This window comes from Bos mutus, chromosome 10 (genome assembly GCF_027580195.1).
Source record: "Bos mutus isolate GX-2022 chromosome 10, NWIPB_WYAK_1.1, whole genome shotgun sequence".
NCBI lineage: Eukaryota > Metazoa > Chordata > Mammalia > Artiodactyla > Bovidae > Bos > Bos mutus.
The window spans coordinates 19780249-19802381 of NC_091626.1; the positions used below are offsets into that span (position 1 = coordinate 19780249).

Genomic DNA, 22133 nt, shown 5'->3' on the forward strand with positions numbered 1-22133 from the left:
ATCAACAGAACAAAAAGACAACCTATTGAGTGGGAGAAGGTATTTGCAAATGATACATCCAGTAAAGAGTTAATACCCAAAATAACAAGAACTCATACAACTCAGTATCAAATAAAACAATCTGATTAAAAAATGGGCAGAGGACTTGAATAGACATTATTCCAAAGAAGACACTGAGTTATTTTTTAAATTCAAGGTTGATTCTCACTGTAGTTACGTATAAGGCTAGAAATTAGATTAGCTGGGAGTCTCAGGTGTATCATGGGTGTTACTATAGTACCGTGGTTCTCAGAGTATGATCCATGGACCCTTCCCTGAGACCTTTTCAGGAATCCACAAAGGCCACATTATTTTTGCAATAACATTCACATATTATTTGTCCTTTTTCCTGTATTGATACTTGTTATTTAATGGAACAGAAACATTGTGAGCAAAGCTGCTGTCACCTTAGCATAGATCAAGGCAGTGGCATCTAGCCGTACCAATAGTCATGTTCTTTCTTCACTGTCACTGCAGTAGGAACCAACTAACAAAACCATCTGCATTCTGCAGCACGATGGCTTTCTCCTAGGAAAGCACCTGTATGACAGCACCAGCTTCTCTTTATGGAACACCATTATTACTTAACAACAGACGAACTATGATTAGATTTGGGTGGCTGGTGGACATTTTCTCAAGTGAATGTAGTTACTTCAAGTAACTACAAGAAAAGTACTTCAGGAAAACAATTGATAGTATTTATTGACAATGATGAAATAACCTAAGTGAAAATTAGAATCTTGAAAAACTTGTACCTGCCACTTGAGCTTCACAGCTTCCTAACCCAGAAGACTTTCTTGATGGTACTGGTAACGAACATGATTTTTAAAATAAGTACATCACAAAATCTTTCAACATGTGGAAGACCTGTGCTGCAGAACCATGCACGGATGAAGGATCCAAAGTGTGCGCTACATCACTGGATTCGGTTTTTGTACCTGTTAACTTCCCTCACCTGTTTCTCTATTTTACTGTTCCCATTCCCCTCTCCTCTAGCAACCATCTGTTTATTCTCTGTATCTATGAGTCTAGTTGTTTATCCATGCCTTTTAATGTCCATATAAGTGAAATCATACAGTACTTGTCTTTCTCTGATTTACTTCACTTAGCGTAATACCTTCTAAGTCCATCCATTTTGTCACAAGTGACAAGATCTTTTTTATGGCTGAATAATACCACATTCTCTTTATCCAGTTATCTATCAATAGACACTTAGGGTTAATCTGCTCCCACATCCTGGCTACTGTGAATATTGCTGCAGTGAACACAGGGGTGCATATATCTTTTTGAATGTTTTCATTTTCTTTGGAAAAGTACCCAGAAGTGCGATTACTGTATCATATGCTAGTCCTGTTTTTTTTTTTTTTTAATTTCTCTTCAATAAACAGTGTTGGGGAAAACTGGACTTTCTCATATCATATAAAATCATACAAAAATAAAATCAAAAGGGATTAAAGACTTAAATGTAAGACCTGAAACCACAAAACTCCTAGAAGAAAACATAGGCAGTACACTTTTTGACATCTTGGCAATATTTTTATGGATCTCCTCAAGCAAGGGAAATAAAAGCAAAACTAAAAAAAAAAAGTCACTGTTTTTTGTGATCACTGTTGCACAGCAAGGGAAGCTATTAACAAAATAAAAAAGGCTGCTTACTGAATGGGAGAAGATATTTGCAAATGGTATATCTGATAAAGGGTTACTATTCAAAATATTCAAAAGAACTCATACAAATCAACATTAAAAAAAAAATTATAAAATGGACGGAGGGCCTTGAATAGACATTTTTCCAAAGACAAAACAGATAGCTAACAGACACATGAAAAGATGCTCAGCGTCACTTATATCAGGGAAATGCAAATCAAAACCGCAATGAGATATCCTCACACCTATCAAAGTGGCTGTTGTCAAAGACAAGGCATGGAGAAAAGGGAACCCTTGGTGTGCTCTTGGTGGGAATGTAAACCGGCACAACTGCTATGGAAACCAGTCCAGAGATTCTGCAGACCAAAGAAAGAATCTTCTTTATTTTGTTGTTTTATAACAAGAGTATAAAAAGCTCATTGCTATGATTTAAGATTCTGTGTTGAAATTAGCCTTTAATCATTTGTTGAATTTTGATGTGAGACCAAAGAGTATCCACAATTAGCTGAAAAACATTTTTAAAAAATAACTTTTTCCATCTATATATCTGTATGAAGCCAGATTTTATGTACTTCAACCAAAGCAACATGTTGTCAGATTGAGAAATATGAGTCCAGCTAGATATTAAAAGAGAATTGCAAAAATTGTATTTTTGTTAGGAAAGTTATTTTCATTAAAATGTTTTTAATACTAACATATAATGGATTTATAATTTTAAATGAATATTTAAAACTTGTTTTAATTCCTAACATATAAATATCAAATAGATGTAACTCAAAAGCTGTCTGAGGGCCTCAGTAGTTTGTAGGAATGTAAAGGAGTCTTGTGATAAAACTTTTGAGAATAAGTTACAGAATTTCTCCTGCAGGTACATCTTCAAGCATTTCATTGGCAGAGTCCCACATGCTGCTAGCATAAGCTACCTCTGCTCTTAGGATGAAATTCCAGTTTCAGGCTGGGTTTTTTATTTTCTATTTTGAGCAATGACTTTCCAAACCTGGCTTTCCATTACTTCATCCTGTAAGTTCCCCTTAAACTAACTGGGCCAAGACAATTCATTTTTACTGTTTTATCACCAACTTTCTTTTCATAGCGTATCTGGGGCAAACAGATTTTATATTATTTATCATAAAATGTTTTTCTTTAAACAAGTACTGTATGGTTTCCCTTTGATTATATTTAGTTTGCCATATTAATGTTTTAGAATTCTTCCCCTTTGTTCCTGCATGACTTTTTGTGAACATGTCTTAACACTAAAGCTGGTTTTCTTACAAACACTGGATCTAATTTAAAACATTTTGCCTCATCAGCTTCTATTAAGAATCCCCTCTCTAAAAATGGAATGATATGGCTTATTATAAGATACTTTGTTGCTTACGATCCTTTACCCCTTAAATAGATCGCCTTTCTTTGTAGGTGTCACTGACCAGCTATTAGACTGAGCTTATAGTACCCAGTGCACGCATGGGGTGCAACAGGAACCAAACAGGGTCCCCAAATTTGGGAACTAGGTCTAGAATGCGCTATAAAGGTAATGATATACATGACATACATAAAGATACACACACATCAGGGTAGAACCTAAATACTATTATCTAAATATGAAAAGAAAAACTGAGACAGTACCTTAAAGTAGGCCGTGGGTCGTTAACTACAGTGGCAGATGAAGGCCCTGGCTCTCTATTTAAGCTCATCCCAAACACCTAGGTAGAAATATCCCCAAAGTGGCTAGAAAATGTTCATGTCTTTTCTTGATTCTGTATTCAAGGCCTCCTTGGATCTGTAGTTTGGTGTTCTGGGTAGATGAGATGTAGAGTGCTGTGCTCTACACTATGTCCAAAGACCATAGGCTTTGGAATCCAAATGGATTTAGGTTTGAATCCTTGCCCTGTTAGTAGCTATGTGTTCTCATGCAAGTCACTTACCACGTGGTGAGACTGAAATTGTGTCTATAAAGCACCCTGGCAAATACTTAAGTAAGATGATTCATTATTACTGCCAGTCATGTTACCTTTTCAGATCTCTTTTGCTTTGCAGGTGAACAAATAAGCATACCAGTCAGTCTTTTATTATCAAGGGTTAGCACTCACCAATCAGCAAGGCCATAGTGAGATGGAGTGTCTGAGGCTGCAGAGCAGGAGATGAAAACTCCTAAGGCTTGTCCTCAGCCGCCGCTGTTCAAATTTGGTATCATGCTCCCTTTTTCAGAATCCAGCTCCAGAGGTGCAAGCTCTGGCCAAGCTTTAGTCATCTTGCCGGTCTCCTCATTCAGGTGTCTTTTTCCCAGTACTTGTATTACTTTTGTCTAAAATAGTTTTTTTTTTTTGCAAATTAGGGGTAATTCCATATCTTTTTATTTCAAGTTCTTGATTCACTTCCTGGCTTGCCTCTGCCTTGTAATTTTGCTAATTGTGGCCTAACCAGGTGTTTCTTCAACCTGAGGGCTTCTGAGGCAATCCAGCCTATGACAGTTCCTAGCTCCTCCTCTGTTAGCACTAGAAGTCCAGGAGGTGGCAGCCAAGGGCTCGTTCCTGTGTGCATAGAACCTGCCATCTGTGTACACTTAGGTGGAGGACTGTCCAGCTGACTTCCACTGCTTCCATCACACTTGGCTGTAGATCAGTGTATGTGGCATATGAATTTTGGTTAGTCTTTCCTAGTTGTTTGAAAAACATGGTGTGAGCTGAACTGATGTCTCCTAGGAAAACCTTAGAGCTGGAAGAAATATCAGGCAGTGGAATCGGACTTTTCTGGATGAGGGAAAATGGGGTTTGCCTAAGGATTCCAGACTCAGTAAAGCTCCTTACCTTTTAGCTCATTTTTATTTAGTATTCCTGACTAGTTTTCTTTCCTTTGTTCTTTTCTTCCTCTCTGTCCCACCACCCCATTTTTGATGCCTCCAGATACACATTTCTTCTAACACCCACTGAAATTAGCAGGACATTTACTTTAGCAGTCAGAACATACTGCTGGTACACACCCTCCAGGGAGGGCCTTGGATTCTCCGTGTGATACCACCAGCTCAACTGTCTGGAGATTATTAGTACTATAAGTACCACTGCTATCCAGAATACAACTAAGCCTGCAGACACGTGGCTAGGAACGAAGAGTGGTGGGGCTCTTGGAGAAGTTTTTGTTTTTAGGTAGAAGCAGCCTCTTATGCCTCCAGGCTTTCTCCTACACCTTGTTCATTCTGTTTGCCTAGAAAACATCCTGAGTTCTGCTCAAGAACAGCCCCTCCCGTAAGAAGTAGCTCGGGCTCTGGAGCATTCCTACCCCTCATGCTTATTAACACACACACCCTTCCTGTACTGCCCTCTACTGCAAGCCTGAAGTCTTATACTCCCCTCCATGCCAGCACTTCCTCAGTTGCATTCAAGTTGTTTTACTTGTTAGATTCTTACTGGGTTGTTGGTTCTTGCGGACCAGACCTCTCTCTACCTTATTTTCTGTGGCTCCCTTCCCTTTTTCCTCCCAATGTCTAGTGCACAGTAGACACAAACATTGTTGAATGAATATATCTAGGAATTTACTAACAGAAGAACTTATTCATAACCTCAGAATGTCTAAAATGAGATTTTTTTTTTAAAGTTACAAGATATTGTTATCTTGCAACTATAGTGTTCCCCCTGCCCCCATTTTGCTTTTCTACAAGGAACATGTATATTACCCGAGTAATAATTTATAGAAGGTGACAAATCATGATTATCAGAAGCTGGGCAATGTCCACTGCCCTGCAGTACCAGCACACGGTCCTGGGCTGGGCCTTTTAAGACAGAAGTATGCCACGGCATCAGGCAGGAAAAGGCACTACCAGCCTGTGAGACCTAAGGAACACCAGGCACAGAGCAGGCGCCTCAAATTTTATCTCTGTATCTCTGCTGTGGCAAATCAGGTTAACAGCCAAGCTTAAACCAGGACAGACTACACCAACAATGACTTTAGTACCTTTACTGATTTTCTTTCAACATTAATGCATGTGTTCCACTTTTTCAATGGCCTACGGAATTTATGACTATGTTCAGCCAGTCTCCTAATTGCACGTTGTTTCACTGCAGAACTCAGAGCAGCAGCAGTGGGTACCGGCTGGCACAAGCAGTCCAGGAGGAAGGACCTCAGTGGCCTGGTTAGCTCAGGTAGGGCCTATTTCCATATTCAGTTTTCATGTCAGGAAAAACAGTGATCCCGAAGAATTTTGTATCCCTCTGTTCAATCCACTGTTCTAGAACAGTAACTTAAAATGTTACTATAGAAGACGATAAAGACAGAGACAGGCCATTTCCACCTATCCTTGTTGTGAGATTAGACATGATGGCACATACTGAAGAACTGTCTTCCTGAGGAAATAAAAGACAGAAAGTGGTCTATAATGTTAGACTTTAAATGCATGAGATAAAGAATTTATTCACCACCTTCCTAAAAGAGGAATGAAGCTAAGAATTTCAGTTTAACTTTGGAAATGAAATTTGGAAACTCTTTTAAGACAAATATCAATATGAATTTTAAGTTGGATCAACCATAGTTTCTGTAGGGGCAGATCTTCAGTGTGAGGATCTCAGGTTAAGGATGTATGGAGCCCCAGGAAGACTCTGCTCTTACCACAGAACTGCTTTTGGACGTGGCCTCTCCACTTGAATTTTGCTGTTACCAAACACTCCTGCAGAACTATTCATTCAGGCTCAGGGTTCCTGAGGCTGGTCTCCTCCTCACTGCATTCCCTGCTGTGCTTTTACACAGCAGGTTCTCAGCCAACAGTTTAGGCTTTCCCTAAAATTCTGCATGGAATTCATCAATATCCAATTTTAATAAATTTCCTTTCTACTTTATCTATTAAACTGTGCTAACAGTGGTGTAAGAAGAAGATATGGGTGTTTTCTCCACCTGGCACACCACTCACGCAAAATAAATGGGCAATCACAGATTTTAAAACCTGAAAAGTAAGAAGACTAAATAAGAATTCATGTCTTTCAGTAAGTCAGCAACTATGACAGAAAAAATTTAGAAAACTCATTGTCCAGAAGCAGGGCAGACTTCATAGTTCCCAGTCTGTAGCCTTGTATCTGCACCAGGATTATAGGTTAACTGAATCAGAGTGACTAAGCCACAGAAAAGCATGAGCAGAGCAGGGTGTGATATCCTTATTCGGGAAGTATCAGTTGCTATAAAAGATGAACCTCGACCGAGTTTATTTACATTATATAGAAGAACCATGTATAAAGAAAAAGCATCAGGCTAGAAGCTCAGATATGTTACTTGTTTGCTATAACCTTCTAAACAAGTCATTCTTTGAATATAAATTGGTAAAATTCTTTGAAAGCAATTTAGCAATGTAGATAAAATTTAATATCTTATTACCTATAATACCATTTCATCTACACAAATATACATACAAAGATGTTTTTCAGTAATTTTAATAGTAACAAAATAGGAAACAATTATTCACTAATGGGATACTGAGTGGTTAAAAAGTACCATAACCATAAATGAGATAAAATATAGTCAATAAAAAGTGATGTCTGTCTTAATCTGTTGACATTGGAAGATATTCATAGTACATTGTTTTTTAAAGGCTACAAAACAGCACACATGATTTGACTTTTGTAGTAAAGACATACACACAAAATAAGTTTGAAAGGAGATACACTACCATGTTAATAGTGGCTCTTGCTGGAGAACAGGGCTTCATATGACTTTCATTTCCTTCTTTCTACCTTTAGATAGTCTGAAAAACTGGTTTGAATTTAGAAAAGTCAGTTTCTATTATAGATAGTTCCTTGAGAAATGTCAACTACATACATATACACCAAACCATGCAATCCATGGAAAGGGTAGAAAACCTACCTACCTAGCAGAATTAACATGAGGAGTGAGTAAGAAGGCTAAGGCAAGGCTCAGAAGCAGGTGGACCACACACACAGCTGAAGCCGTCTTCGTTGCTTGGGTCGATGCATCTTTTGCCTAATCTTCCAAACTGCCAAGCATGGTCAGACTTTTTTTTGAACTCTCCTAATGTTTAAATATTGGCAGCTTAGTCAACTGACTTTAAAATACTACAGGTTACCAAAGAAGACAGAGATGACAAATAAGGATGTGAAAAACGTGCAGTAGTATATGACATCGTTTATATGACATTCCGGAAAAGCCAAAACTATATACAGTATGGAGGACTGATCATAGTTGCTAAGAGTTGAGGGTTTGACCGTAAGAGTAGATAGCAGTGAGGGAATTTCTGGGGGTGATAGAAATGTTCTGCCGTGATTGTAGCAATGGACACAGGCCTCTACTTGTCAAGCCTCATGGACAGAACCAGAGAAAGACAGCAAGCTGTGTCCTTGGGATAGTCAGTTTGTAACCTATTTATTACATTCAGAACCCAATTTCCATATGATGAACAGCTCACACCCATTCTTCCACCTATTAGGTGGGATGGATGAACTAAGTGGAGTTCATTCATTGATAAGACTTCTCAATCTACAAACTTAATCAGCACTGTACTCTTCGTTAAAGCAGTCAGTATCTTTGCAAATCACTTTATTAGTATACTTGAAATACTTAAGGATACAAGTTTACCTCACTTTGTATGTATATTTAGAAACATTATGTAAAGGAACTTGCAAAGCTAATTAACACTAATTTTTGGTGTCTTACTTCCCAAATCTTACCTTAAGGCAGTTTTTCTGTGTTCTAGTATTCAGGCTGTTGCTTTCCCCTGTAATCTCTAATAAACTACTCTTTTGGAATCCCCACAGTCTCTCATGGCATCAGAGGAGCTGCCACTTGTTTATGAACAATCTGCATGGAATGCGGAAGGGTTAGGCCCCTTTCTACGCTTGTGCCTCATGGATCAGAACTTCCCGGCATTTGTGGAAGAAGTGGAAAAGGAACTAAAAAAGCTGACAGGGCTGAGTGGTTAACATTCTGTGTATCTACAGAAATTGGGAGTAATGGGGAAAAAAATGCTTCCTCCTAAGATTATAGAGAATAAAGAGTATTATTCCAACACCTTTTATCAGTTTTATTTTTAAAAACAGGTGAATCCACTTTTTACATCATTGCACTTCAGCAATTACACAAAACACAAGTACATGCATCTACCAATTACGCACCGCGTGAGACCCCTGCTGGGTGTGAAAATCTACACTCAATCAATGAAAAAATACAGTGTCAACCTCAAAGAATAACTAGTTGCATAGAATACCATGCTTTAACATTTCAAGATCATTGAAAACAAAAGGTAAATTATAAAAGTTTGCCTTAACTCAATGTACAATTAGGTTTTAACACATCAGTGCAAAAGGATTTAGGAATTTACATGATTTAACAAAAGAAAAAAAATAATCATTTTAAAAGCAATCATACATATATACTGTAATTCATTATATCCATTCAGTGAATTGTTCCAGCTTCTTATCAAAGTCATGTTAAGCCCTTAAAATTATAGATTTCAGTTTATATTACTCATCTTTATGTACCAGAACTGAACAGTTTCCTCATCTGACAACATACAATAAGGAATGAGTATCAGCAGCTTAAAAATGAAACAAGCATTTATTTTGGATTTCTCCACCCCAAAAAATATAAATATATATATATATATTTATATACTGTATATATCTGTATGTTTTGCGGAACTTTACAAAAATGTATCACTAGATGGCAGCAGTGCATTTTAGAGCTTTGCCAATTTAACAGCTGCATTAAGTAAAAAATGGCGCATGCATGATCTGACCCTCAGGGGTCACCTTTTCACTTCTATTTAAATATTTTAACAAAAAAATAAAAGCAACATTCACAGCACATCAAGCCCAAAATAGTTTACACCTTCTACACTGAAGCATTGTTTAAAATGTACCTGGCTAGATCACCCTTACAGGAGAGGCTAAATAAGGCATGCTTTAGACAGTCGTCATGGTGCTGCTCACTTGAAAGGGGAAAGAACCAAAGAGGTCCAAGCAGAAAATTTAGCAGGTCATGTTGCCACCAGTTTCAGGAACCTAAAGATCTGTGAAGAAAGTAGAAATTAAAAGGGAACATGCACTATTACTTAATAGGACACCAAGCACCACATAAAGCTTTGGTTCAAACAGCATGCTCAGGGATGTGGTGTGAAATTCTGATCTCCATGTGCCTAAGCAGCAGGCACTCTGGCCCAGCTGGGCCTGGCCACCATTTCTGCCTTGCCCCCACAAGCAAAGTGGGACCAACTGGCCTCAGGAATAATCCACCTAAGAAGGTGACAATTTAACTTTTACCTCTTTTTAAAGAAGTAAAGTGGTAAGGTGATGCTTTGAAACATCATACACACTCTGAAAAGCATCTATGTTTTACAACTCAGCTGAAAATGTTCCTTTCCAGCTGCTTCACTGGACAGACAACTTGTTCCATCGTATTGGAAGCTCTGAAATCAACTGAAAAATCTTGCAACATAACATCAGCTATTGAAGACTTTGTGATAAAGTCAAAAGAGGCACATTCATTTGAATCTAACTTAAAACTTCTAAAGTTAGAAGTCCATACTTACATTATAAGTAGTATTTAATTTGTGTTTCTCTGGCGCAAGTTTTTATCTTTGTGATTGTTGGTAGAGTTGGTTTTCCTTTGGAGGAAAAATTGCATTACAAGAGTTAAACTCAAGCTCAGTAGCAACTTTTCAAAGTATAACACATGGAAATACAGGGACTCTTTCACTTACTGCCATCCCTGGTATAGTAAGAAATTTTACTGCACGATATTAATACAAAATTAATACACCCTGTGTAAAGTGCCTACAACCTTAATTGATCCTTTTGACTCCCAAGGCAGATAATACCCAGGTAACATGGGCTTTGATTTATAAACTATGACAAAAGCGAGTGATTAGTTTTTTCTCTACATAACACCACTGTCTCGTCTCGTCTCTTAATTATATACAGGCAGTGCTGTGCTCTCTGGCACTTAACTAATTTGGGCACACTTCTGCCTCTGACTTCTTAGTCCCCAGCTCTAGGAAAGAGTGCAAATCTTGGATTGATTTGAAATTTGTAGTTTTGTCTCTCTTGAATACCCACAATTTAACGGAGCCAGGCAGTTTATCCATGCTATAGTCCAGCTTGAACAAAACCTGAAGCCTCAGATACAATGGTCATTTCCCCCACAGTATCAATTTAAACATATGGGGTGTGCAAAATTTTAAACATTTTTTTTGCATGGTATTCCACTTTATATTGCTACTAAGAACAAAAGTGTACAGCCTGTCCTGGGAATCAAAGGGCTATCAGTCAGCTCCATGTCCAGCTAAGAAGTCTACACTGCAACATTGCTTTCCACTCACTGTCTTCCCCTACAATCTTAGCTATGCCCTTTAATTAAACTGCAAATATAAAATAACCCAACCAGAAACTACTGAACCAAAGTCCAACAAAGTACTTACATTGGCCCAGCTGGTTCATCGTCTACACAGGTATCCAGGTTTTAATAATCCATTGAGAGACAGGAGAAGAAGGGAGAAAACTGTGAGACTCTGCATCAGGGTTAATAAAACAGCAAACAGCAAGTGGCAAACATGGCTATTCATAGCATTTATTCAAGGCCATTCCATCTGGAGGTGCAAAACACTCATGGAGTTGTTATTTCTAGATTCAGGTTTTTAATGGCAGGTATGTTGTTTCAATGGTTTTAGTTAACACTTTGAATGCTTGTCATGAAAAACTGCAACTGTAGCGGACAGATAGGCTGCAATATTATTATACTCATCTTGTCCCCAAGTTCCAGTGGTTCACTCTTAAATAGATGAGAAGACAAACCAACATTTCAGTTGTAAAATCCTGCTGTTTGTTTTCTTGTGGTGAATGCATGCATAGTTCTGACTCAATCCTGCAATGTAAGATGGATGTGTATGTGCCACACGTTTAGCCACACATCCTCTCTTCCCCACAGGACACTGTTCTTGCTGTTCTGTAATCTTTACGAGAGTCTGTAGTCTGGAGAATAAGATAGAGGAAGCCACAACAGTTCAACCTAATAGTGGGTCAGTCAGGCTGGGCTATGCCAGCAGCAAGTGTATGCAGACCAGAAGATGTTCTGTGACAGACCAGAGAAAGCTGAGTAGTGCTGACATCCCTCTAGAAAAGACTTCAGACAGAAAAACAGGCTCATTCTTGTGCCCTGGCCAAAACCAGAACCTGAACCCAGATGAGCCATGAGTTATCTCTTTTTTTTTTTTTTTTTAATCAAAACACTTACATTTTCTGAGTTTAAGTGCCTTCTTAAATTGGTATTTTCTGATTCTGATTTACCAAGTTTTTCTTCCCTGTTTCAACTAAGGGCAACTTGGTCCCCTTTAGTAAGGGTTATACATGTGAGTGTGTATATGTGTGTGTGTGTGTGTGTATATATATATACACAGACACACAAGATTTTTTTAAAGGCCCATAAAGGTGGGGGAACAAGTTAAGTGCTCTTAGTTTCTTTTTATTTTACAAAAGTCAGGGAGACTAAATGATTCAGAACTGAAGGCTTCTAGAAAAACTCTCAGCAGGATTCCACAAGGGGGCTTGGTGCACATGAAGCAGTTATGGAGATTACAGTCTCAGTGTAGGCATCTGCAGGAGCACACGTCAGGAGTAATGTCTGTCAGAGGGAGACATTGCTCCACCTGTTCCTTCGAGGCAACGGAGAGGCAAAGCCACCGCCAGCACACACAGTGACTGGAGCAAAAAGGATTTCAAAAAAAAAAAAAACAAAAAATAACAAAAAATAACAAAAACGGAAACAAAACTAACCACAAACCAATGACTTATCAGCCAAAACAATAGGCTAGTGACACACCAGTGTCCACAGGATTCTACTACTAAAAACAGCACACTATTGAACAGTACAGAGAACGAACTAAGACTTAGACACCCAAGACAGCTGTGCGCTGTTATACGGTGGAGTTGTACAGAGATGCATCGGGCACTGAGACACACGAGCCTGGCCTGGATCCTCCCTCAGCGCGACCGCCCAACGCTCTCAGCGTCCCGGCCACGCCAGCTCAGCTACATGCTAGGAACGAAGCACTGCAGGGACTGGCAGGAGCAGACTTAGAAGTATTTTTAGTGCTCTGGCTGTGTACCCGAAAACACAGAATTCTAAAGCAAGATAGCTGATTCAAGAATACCACCAATCTACTCCCAATTTTAAGAGGAAAAAAAGCAGGGGAGAGGGAATCGCGATCGCCAAGCTCATCTTTTCAAAGCGTGACGCTGTCAGCACCAACCGAAGCACTTCACACCATGAGCTTTTCTTTCTTCAGTAATGCGGATGTATGTACACCCTGGTGCCTGATTAATAACGTCATTTCCCAGCCCAACAAGCCGATTAACGTGCAAAGGGCTGCATGAAGGGGTTTTAGCAAGAGTGGCTCTGGTGTAGCTGCCACCATGCCTGCAAGTGGGAGCAGCTGCTGTTCACAACAGTGTCTACATCTCACAGCCCCTTCATCTCTCTCCCCAAATTCACTTTCACATTTACAAGGAACAAAGAGCCTCAAGTCTCCCATTTCCCTAACCTGAACCACTATCTGCAGTACCACTCTCTCTTTACAGGTCAAACAAAATAACAACTTGACCTCTAACAGGGAAATCGGAAGAGAGGGAAAGAACAGAACTACAGAAAAAAGGTACGAAAATTAAAGTAAATGAGGATTAAACAGCAAACTGAAATCCAAATTAGTTGTGAAAGTGAATGAAGTAAACTTGAAGAAAAGTGTTAACATTATGAACTGTGCATCGTATAGACTGAAGCGGAGATTAAACAAACTCCAAAAGCATGCATATCACTCACTTACCACCATGTTTTAAGGGTTTGATGCAATTGAGGGGGAAAAAAAAGAAGTCATAGTAACCGACAAGTATCAACATACCCCCAAACCCTCAGGCCAAAAGACAGCCACTTAAACAATGACTACTCTCTCCAGCTGGGTATTACAGCCACTGACTAGATGAGAGGAAGAGGGCTGGGGGATAATGGAAACAAGATGCTTCTGGAATCCATCTTATGAGTGAAGTTCCTGGTGGGGCTGTTGCACACACTGATTCTGCTGAGTGCTGTCTACCCAATCGAATGCACTAGAACCCTCACTCCCTTTCCCCTACATTGCCCCAGAATCTGGAAGGGTGCTCTGCGATGCCTAGTAAATAGCAGCTTGCTTGATATACCACCATCTCAAAAAAGATGGCTTTAATGTCAAAATGAGTTGATTGGTCAAGGCTGCTTTTTCACTGCCTCATCTCACTGAGGATGAGTTTTTATGGTTTCTAAAACCACTTAAATTTTGCCAGATCTCAGCAGAGTAGCACAAAATCCAAGGAAGATTAACAATTACTTCCAATTTGCTTCCTTGTTCAGTCTTATTATATTTTCTTCATAAGGTAACTTGTGACTGGCTCAGATGACCCCTGGTTAAGAGACAACATGTGTTTTGCATATCATTTTTAAAATTCGTATTTCTTTCCCAACATTCCTGGCCTTTGTAAAACTTCATATGCTACCAATGTTTTGATCATCTAACTGATTTTGGCACATTAGACTAGCTCTTAATTCTGAAGTGTCTGAGTTTGGATACATCACAGCCACTAAAAATGGTTCCCACAAAACTGCAAATATTTTTTGTACCAGTAACTTAAAGGAAAAGTGCCTATACTTGCTTATAAAGGTTATCTCCCTAATGGTGAATGTAGAAAACTCTTTTTGATGCCAGCACTTTTCTTAAATCAGCTTCTGTTTTCATTAAAGGTCAGTAAAATGTGCAGTAGAACTGAAGGCCCCAACAACTGAGCAGGCTCACTCCCCATCTCCTCAGGGTACTGGGGAGAGAGCTGAAAGCACACTCTCATCACCCTCTGGGTTCAGTCAGCAGGGAACCAACCCACAAGGTGTGCTCAAACATGTGTCCAGCAGTAAGGTGGATGGAAGACTAGAGGGATGCTAGTTGTATTTAGTCTTTTTAGAGAAATATCATCTAACATTTTCAAAGAATGTAGTCAGGAGGTGTGTAAACAAAAAACAAAGCCCTCACCTGGCTCCATGACTCATCTGTTACTAAAAATATTGACAGTAAAAGGTGACAAGCAGATAATCTACGTACAAGACAACCTACTGGGGCACTAATCCTCAAAGACACTATAATAGGGACCTAGGAGATTTAGATATAAGTTTCACTTACAAAATGTCCCAAAAATGCTCTACTTTTTCTAGTAGACAAAAAGTCATGGGCCTTTTTCTTTACCTAGAAAGCAGCTAAACCTTAACCCTAAGTATTTTCTAAAGCAGTATTTGCTTTTCTAGTGAAACATAGCCTGAACTATGTAAGTTGAAATTCGTGTGTTTTTATACTTTTGTATTATTCCCTTAGTGCTTTTCTAATATAGTGCTGAGTTACCAAAAACTCAAAAACTGCCCAAATATGAATACTATGACCTTTATATAAACTTTTTTCACATAAAAAAGGCTGAGTTAGAAATACATTATTGCTGTATCTTGATAACAGTATACCCATTGGCAGAGAAAAAGCATGTCAGGCCTCTTTAAAAAAAAAAAAAAAATTTTTTTCACAATGGTATAAATACACAGAGCTATGAACGGTCATTTGATAGGTAAAAAATTTATCACCTCTAAAATCCCAAATCTGTATCAGGTATAATGTACCTCTTCATTCATTCCCAAAAGGAGTGTATGCATATATCTGTATGTAAATCTGAGGCAGGGAAGATGGGAGGAAAGCACATGAGGTGAGTTTGCTCTTGTGAATTGCACAGGAGTTGAGGGGAAACTGGCTAAAGAAGAAAAAGACACAGCATAAGGAAAAGTCATGGAGGAACTTTTTTTAAAAAATTACTTCCAGAAGAAAAGAAAAAAGGGGAGGGCAGGAATAGGGAGGAGTCTGAGAAAAAGAGGGAGGAAGACAAAGGAGAAAACTATGGGATGGAAATGCTCAAGCAAGGGCAAGGGACATGACAGAGAACAGAGCCTGGACCGTGCTGGCTATCAGGAGGGGAATGGAGAGAAGGCAAACACTGCAATAATCCCAGTATCCCAGATTTTTCACACCAATTCAACAACAACAAAGTTAAAAGCTGCTTGCATTACAGCATTTTTCTAAGACACTAGAGCAAGAAGGTTTTACTTTGCACTTACCCTGCAGTCATCTCTTACATAGGATTCATTCACTCTCCATAATAATTATCTTAAAAGAAGTATTTTCCCCTTAGGAAGCTGTTCATGAGTTTTGCTGGCCACAGATGTCTCTTATCAGAAACTCATCCCCATTTGTGTTCAACAGCCATAGAGCTCTTATAAAAAAGATAGCTGCTGCCTTGGGCAGGTGCTTGCAGCTGTCAGAATTAATGCTAACCATTCTCAGGTTAGCACTGAGGTCTTCCATACATGCTGGGACAGCAACCTGCTAAGTGAAATGGCTTCCTGCAAAAATGACTCGAATCTCTGACAGGGACAGGCTAAGCCAATGTGTCACTCTGCCAATAGAGGGGCAGCCAGCCTTGTCTTAAAAGTCAAAAAATCAAGTTTTTAAGCTCATTTTTACCTTTTTCTACGGACTTTTTGCATGTCAACCTTTCCAAAACAGAAGCCAAGAAAGGTGATATTTAACAAAGCAAAACCATTCAGAGGGAATGAAAAGGCTCTTTTCAGGAGTAAGACAAAACCACTCCTAGTAAGCCAACAGTGGAAACACACTGACAGCCAACTCTTTCCCTTTACTCTCAGATCTAAACATAGGTACTCTGCTTTGGAAGTCCTAATTTGTAATAAGAAAGAGAAATTTCGAGAAACAAGCATTACTCATACACGATAAGCCTAAGAAAGCAGTTGTACTTCACAGAATAGCAGTTCTGTGGACCCAAGAGAAGGAAAGTAAAAAATCCCAGGAAACTCTTAGTTACACAGAAACAAGCCCAGGAATTTACAAAGGCCCGTCTGCTTCCAGCTGAGTCCATCCCATTCCTCCATCTAGTTCATTGCTAAATGTACACTTGGATGGAAATCCAAATACACTGTTAGTTTCAACAAAACACCTTGTCACCAACCTCACTACAATCCTCCCTCTACCGAGTGCAAGCAAAGAGACTGAGGAGCTGCTGAGCAAAGAGGAAAAGGAGAGGTGGCTGCTGCTCTCAGACATGTCCTTCCAGAGAACCTGAAGCCACTGGCATGCCTTCAGGGCTGCACTCTTTCTAAGGGAGCACCAGACCTCCCTTAGCACTCTCCACTGACACACATGGCAGGCAGTGCATCCTGCTGGCCAGCCACAAAAACACAGACAGCTCTCTGGGGCAGGGCACAGCACTCCAGTACACAGCATGGGCCCAAAAGAGCCACACTGGGGTTGACATCCTCCCCGTCACCCAAAGCTGGCCTCCACTGAGCCTAGGGGCACACTCTTTCAGTCCAATCAGTGACAGGCAAGTGGTGATCATGGTTGGCTGGTCAATTATTTGTTTTTGCTGGTGATGTTATAGGGCTGGAGGATGGAGCTGCGGAGCTAGTTAGGAATCTGAAGTACTATGGGTCCAAGTCTTAATCAGTAGTCTCCCCCACCAATTACAATCACAGAGTTAGAAATGGAATATCCATAACAAAAAACATAAAAACTTCCATAACCTTTTCTGACTCTAAGTATGTCTATCAATCTAAGACTCTCGTTCTTTCCAATGCCTAACAATTGGCTGTAGTTCTGCTGCTATTGTTCACTCCCTTCTCTGACCGTGGGCCAGCCCGAGAGTGCCACCTTGGGCAAGGACGCCAGGCAGTACTGCTTAGCTATTTGTTTAACTGGGGGTGGTGATGCGTCAGATGCTCTCCACCATTCTTTGTGAGACAGACAAAAATGCCAAATGGCAGGGGCCTGCTTCACCAGGAACCTTGAAAACCTTCTGAAGGGGCCAACCAAGGGAACCAAAGGGTGACCTGTTCCCATGGCTTTTCCCAAGAACAGTTTGACTGGACTGGTGCAGTTACCTATAGGGGCTATACCAGGCAACCATGTGACAACCAATCAGATACCTTAAATCTGCCTGAAAAGGCCAGGTGGCCTGCGATCTTGGGGTGGCTTCTAGGCTTGACTTGGATTCTCCTCAAGCTCAATCTGCCTGATGATCTGTATTGGAGGAGGACAGAGCTGAACAAAGAGACTGACAACTGCCCATTCCCCACAAGGGGCCTGAAGGGCAGAAGGGACTGGGGTTCAAGAACACCCACATAGAAGGACAGAGCTAGTAATTATAGCTCAAAGTGGCTAATCTTAGGGGTAGGGAATGAGGAACCAGTATAAGAATTTTTCCTTCTCTCCTTTTGGGACTAAATCCCAACATCCTTATAGTCCTCTTTGGGTGCTTGGAAACCACCCCCAAGGAACCAGCCCCAACATTACAGCTATTTTGTAGGGATGCTCTTACCGTCAGGAACTTCATCTGGCCTCTTCCTCTTTTCATATACAACAATGATCACCACAAGGATGATGATTTCTGCCAGAATTCCCAAGAAAGGCCAGAGTGGGGCCAGGTGGCTCCGTACCCTGAGGATGGTGACAACGGAGACAGAGCCAATGGAGTTGGTAGCATTACATTCATACTCGCCAGGGTCTTCTGTGATCTGGAGGTTAGTGATGCTCAGCTCAGTGTAATTTTCCCTGTTGATGATGATGAAGCGGCCAGAGGTATTGACAATATCCTAGTCAGGAGCAGAAAAAGTGAGAACACACAAATATCAGAGTAGGTGAATTAGTGCCCACCACAGGATGAGACTATTCTCCATCCTTAGCAAAACACTGAACGGGATCAGGGAGCAGTGTCTAGGGTCATTTTTGTCCAAGGAACTTTGAATACTTGATCACTGACTTCCCTTCAATCTCAACAACAACCAATCAGTAAACTTCTAGCAGAATCAGGACTTCTCCAATTTTAATGGCGTGAAGGGACATCCTTCCCTGCAGACCCAGAAAAGATGACTTAATCTAGGATGTTGTTCCAAACACCAGATAAGAACTCCATAACTAGAAAGAGGATGGAGAAAGGGTGTAAGCTCCATGGTCAGGTATGTATCCAGTAACATCAGGCCTATTTGATTACTTCAGATTCAGCACATCTACTTCACACTTGGTGAATTCTGGAAAGTTTCCCTAAACTTCCTCTAGAAACAATGCTAAGAACTTGCTACTAGTCAGAATGGAGGAAATTCATAACTTCCACTTCCTTTCAGAATTACAAGGTTAAAAGAAAGTTTAGTCAAGAGATATTTATGAATATATGCTACATGTTTTATATCTAACATAAGAGGAAGGTGAGAAAGGGAGAGCATGACATAAAAATGACCTCCAGAGGGAACCAGACCTCCAAAGGGATGGTGCCAGGAACATGTAAGAAGTGCCAACAGAGGGTATGTATAGAGCCACACTGCAGAATGAGTGGACACTGCTGGAAAGAGTCAAGGGAAGTTGGAGAAGAGCTAACATTTAAACTAGATTGTGGGAGAGGAGAGCTGACCAAGCTAGACAGGAATGCTCCAGGCATGTGTGGGAAGGCAGGGGTGAGAGCATGACCAGGGGCTTGGGTGGAGCTGGAACAGGTTTGCAGCGCTGATCTCATGGCATACTAGCAGGGGAAAAATCTGACTCTTGTGTCAGTTCACATGAGGCAACTAAAGGGTAACCAGAAACAGTAGAGAAGAAAGGTAAATATAATCCCCAGAATGATGTCTAGCTATAGCATAAATCATGTCTACATTTAAGTATGGGTTTTGCTAAAATGAGAAATTAATAGCCTTCAAAATTAAGAGTTATTCTGTGAAACTTCAACCCTAGGATTTGAAAAGTTGCCAACTCCTCTAACACCTGCTCTACTCATTCACTAATTCCACATTTCTCACTTATGATCTTTGGTCCACAAGCCTTCAAAGGGTTTTTAAAATTTTATTTTCAACTGGAGGATAGTTAGTTTACAATATTGTGATGGTTTCTGCCATACATCAACATGAATCAGTCATTGGTATACACATGTCCCCTCCCTCTAAACCATCCTCCCACCTCCCTCTGGATCCTACCCCCTCTAGGTTTCACAGAGCACCAGCCTTTGGATTTCCTGCATCATACAGCAAATTAACACTGGCTATCTATTTCACGTAATGTATATATTTCAATACTACTCTCTCAAGTCATCCCACCCTCTCCCTCCCTCTCTGTGACCATAAGTCTGTTCTTTATGTCTGTGTTTCCACTGCTGTCCTGCAAACAGGATCATCAGGATCATCTTTCTAGATTCCATATATGTGTTAATATATGATATTTGTCTTTCTGACTTCACTCTGTATAATAGGCTCTAGGTTCATCCACCTCATTAGAACTGATTCAAATGTGTTCCTTTATCCATTATCTGTTGATGGACATCTAGGCTGCTTCCATGTCTTAGCTATTGTAAATAGTGCTGCAGTGAATACTGGAGTACATGTGTCTCTTTCAATTAGTTTCCTGAGGGTACATGCCCAGTAGTGGGATTGCTGGGTCATATGATAGTTTTATTCCTAGTTTTTTAAGGAATCTCCATACTGTTTTCCATAGTGGCTGTATCAGTTTGCATCCTCATGAACAATGCAAGAGGGTTCTCTTTTCTCCACACCCTCTCCAGCATTTACTGCTTGTAGACTTTTTTGATGATGGTCATTCTGACCAGTGTGAGATGATACCTCAATGTAGTTCTGATTTGCATTTCTTTAGTAATAAGCAAGGTTGAGCACCTTTTCATGTGTTCTTTAGCCATCTTTATGTCTTCTTTGGAGAAATGTCTGTTTAGTTCTTCTGCCCACTTTTTGACTGGGTTGTTTTTCTGACACTGAGCTGCGTAAGTTGCCGTGTATATTCTGGAGATTAATTTATTAATCTTTATTAGTTGTTTCATTTCCTATTTTCTCCCATTCTGAGAGCTGTCTTTTCACCTTGCTTATAATTTCAAAGGGTATTTTTAAAGTACTATCATATGGAAGAAACTTTTGTGGTTCCACCACCAATTTACCTTGGTTAATATTTATAATCTTTCTAAGGAACCTGGATTACATGATCTCTAGGGTCCCTTCTGATTCTGAAGACTGACAATCAAAGAGGATGCCTGAAAAGTAGAGTTCTAGGCATACAAAGCCTGGAGAGGAATGTATGACATCCCATCTGAGAGAACAGGAGATTGGTCAAGCATTAATCAAGAGTCTGAAGTTTTGACTCTCCCAATACCATCAGGAGTCATCCCACAGATTGGAAAAGATGTTTCCTCTGACCTTTTCTGGAGCAGATACTGTCAGATTTCCAATGTCTAAGGCTGCCTTACATTGTCTCAATTCCTAATCAGTAATTTAATATGTTTTGGGAATATATAATACTATTAACTGCTCTTACTGCCTTGCCTTTCCCAAAAATCAAGAAAAATACATTAAGACCACAAGAACAATATTTTCTCTAGGATAAATGGACTAGAATAATAGTAAAATTTTAAGACTGGGGTTAGCTCTTCTTGGTGTCTTATCTTGAAGGCAAACAGCCAAGCCTTTTACCAGACAGCTTTAATAAATTCATATGTCGGGATTCCATGCTAAGCAGAGACTATCAGTGCCCTTCAAATTCATGATATAACCATGACCCCAGAAAGGGTGACCCAAGCCATGACAGCTAGTATGGCAGGTTGCAGAAACTTGTCCAGATGTCTGGAGCACCCCAGGAGAAACTCCAGCAACCACAGACACCCACATACAGAGGACCAGGGCTGCCTCCTACTCACCACGAGCATACCATTCTCCTTCTTGTGCCATGTCCACTCTGGGTGGGGGTAGCCAACTGACTTGCAGTACATCATGGCATCCTGCCCTTCATTCTTGTTCTCACTCCGTTTATGGCCAGTGATGTCAGGAGCAGCTGTGAGAAAGTGTTGAATGCAGTTACCATGGGAGCCTATGCTGAACAGGATACAAAGCCCCAACTACTGGCTCAGAGCCCTGCTTCTTAGTCACTCTTTAGACCCACCCTCATATTCAGCTTTGATAACATGCATTTCAGGTCAGAACAGAGCAATGGAACCAATCCCATGCCCTAACCTCCCACCCACCAAAGTAGGTACCAGGATTACTATATGTGAAGCTCTACTAATAATATGGGTGGTTCTACAACCTACTGGAAGACAACACAGGTGCCACTGCATAAATTAAGCCATCCTTTAAAGAAATGCAAACAGAAGTTATTATCTTCTCTGCCAGTCATGGTTTTTTCTCACAACACCTGCATGAGCAGTAATTATGTATTATATCAAATGCTATACATTATGTTAAGGCAATGAGAGAGCCTTGAGATCAAACACCTAAAATCAAGTCCTACTGTAAGGTATATAAAAGCAATGAATGATGAATGCTTAGAGAAACTACCCAAGAATATCAATAGCCAAGGC

General features: G+C 40.1%; 2 protein-coding genes and 1 long non-coding RNA gene across 4 annotated transcripts in view; 1 reads left to right on the plus strand and 2 right to left on the minus strand.

The window, feature by feature from the left end:
* Nucleotides 1-8689, plus strand: part of REC114 (REC114 meiotic recombination protein) — a 118681-nt gene extending 109992 nt beyond the window's left edge. Inside the window, exons 5-6 of the mRNA XM_070377405.1 lie at nt 5742-5819; nt 8433-8689. Of these exons, the coding sequence (XP_070233506.1) occupies nt 5742-5819; nt 8433-8597 (243 nt within the window). The 3' untranslated portion in view covers nt 8598-8689. The remainder of the gene's footprint in view (nt 1-5741; nt 5820-8432) is intronic.
* Nucleotides 5533-8424, minus strand: LOC138989373 (uncharacterized). Its single transcript, XR_011465580.1, has 2 exons — nt 7331-8424; nt 5533-6020 (listed from the first exon to the last, which is right to left on the minus strand). It is a non-coding gene; the product is annotated as an uncharacterized lncRNA (long non-coding RNA).
* Nucleotides 8684-22133, minus strand: part of NPTN (neuroplastin) — a 33282-nt gene continuing 19832 nt past the window's right edge. Inside the window, exons 5-9 of one of the 2 annotated variants that reach the window (XM_014481951.2) lie at nt 21474-21607; nt 18114-18387; nt 11093-11114; nt 10205-10279; nt 8684-9685 (exon numbers count right to left, since the gene is read on the minus strand). In XM_014481951.2, the coding sequence (XP_014337437.2) occupies nt 10219-10279; nt 11093-11114; nt 18114-18387; nt 21474-21607 (491 nt within the window). In that variant the 3' untranslated portion in view covers nt 8684-9685; nt 10205-10218. Of the gene's footprint in view, nt 9686-10204; nt 10280-11092; nt 11115-13489; nt 17816-18113; nt 18388-21473; nt 21608-22133 lie in introns of those variants that run through there. The other variant, XR_011465579.1, reaches the window with a different exon arrangement.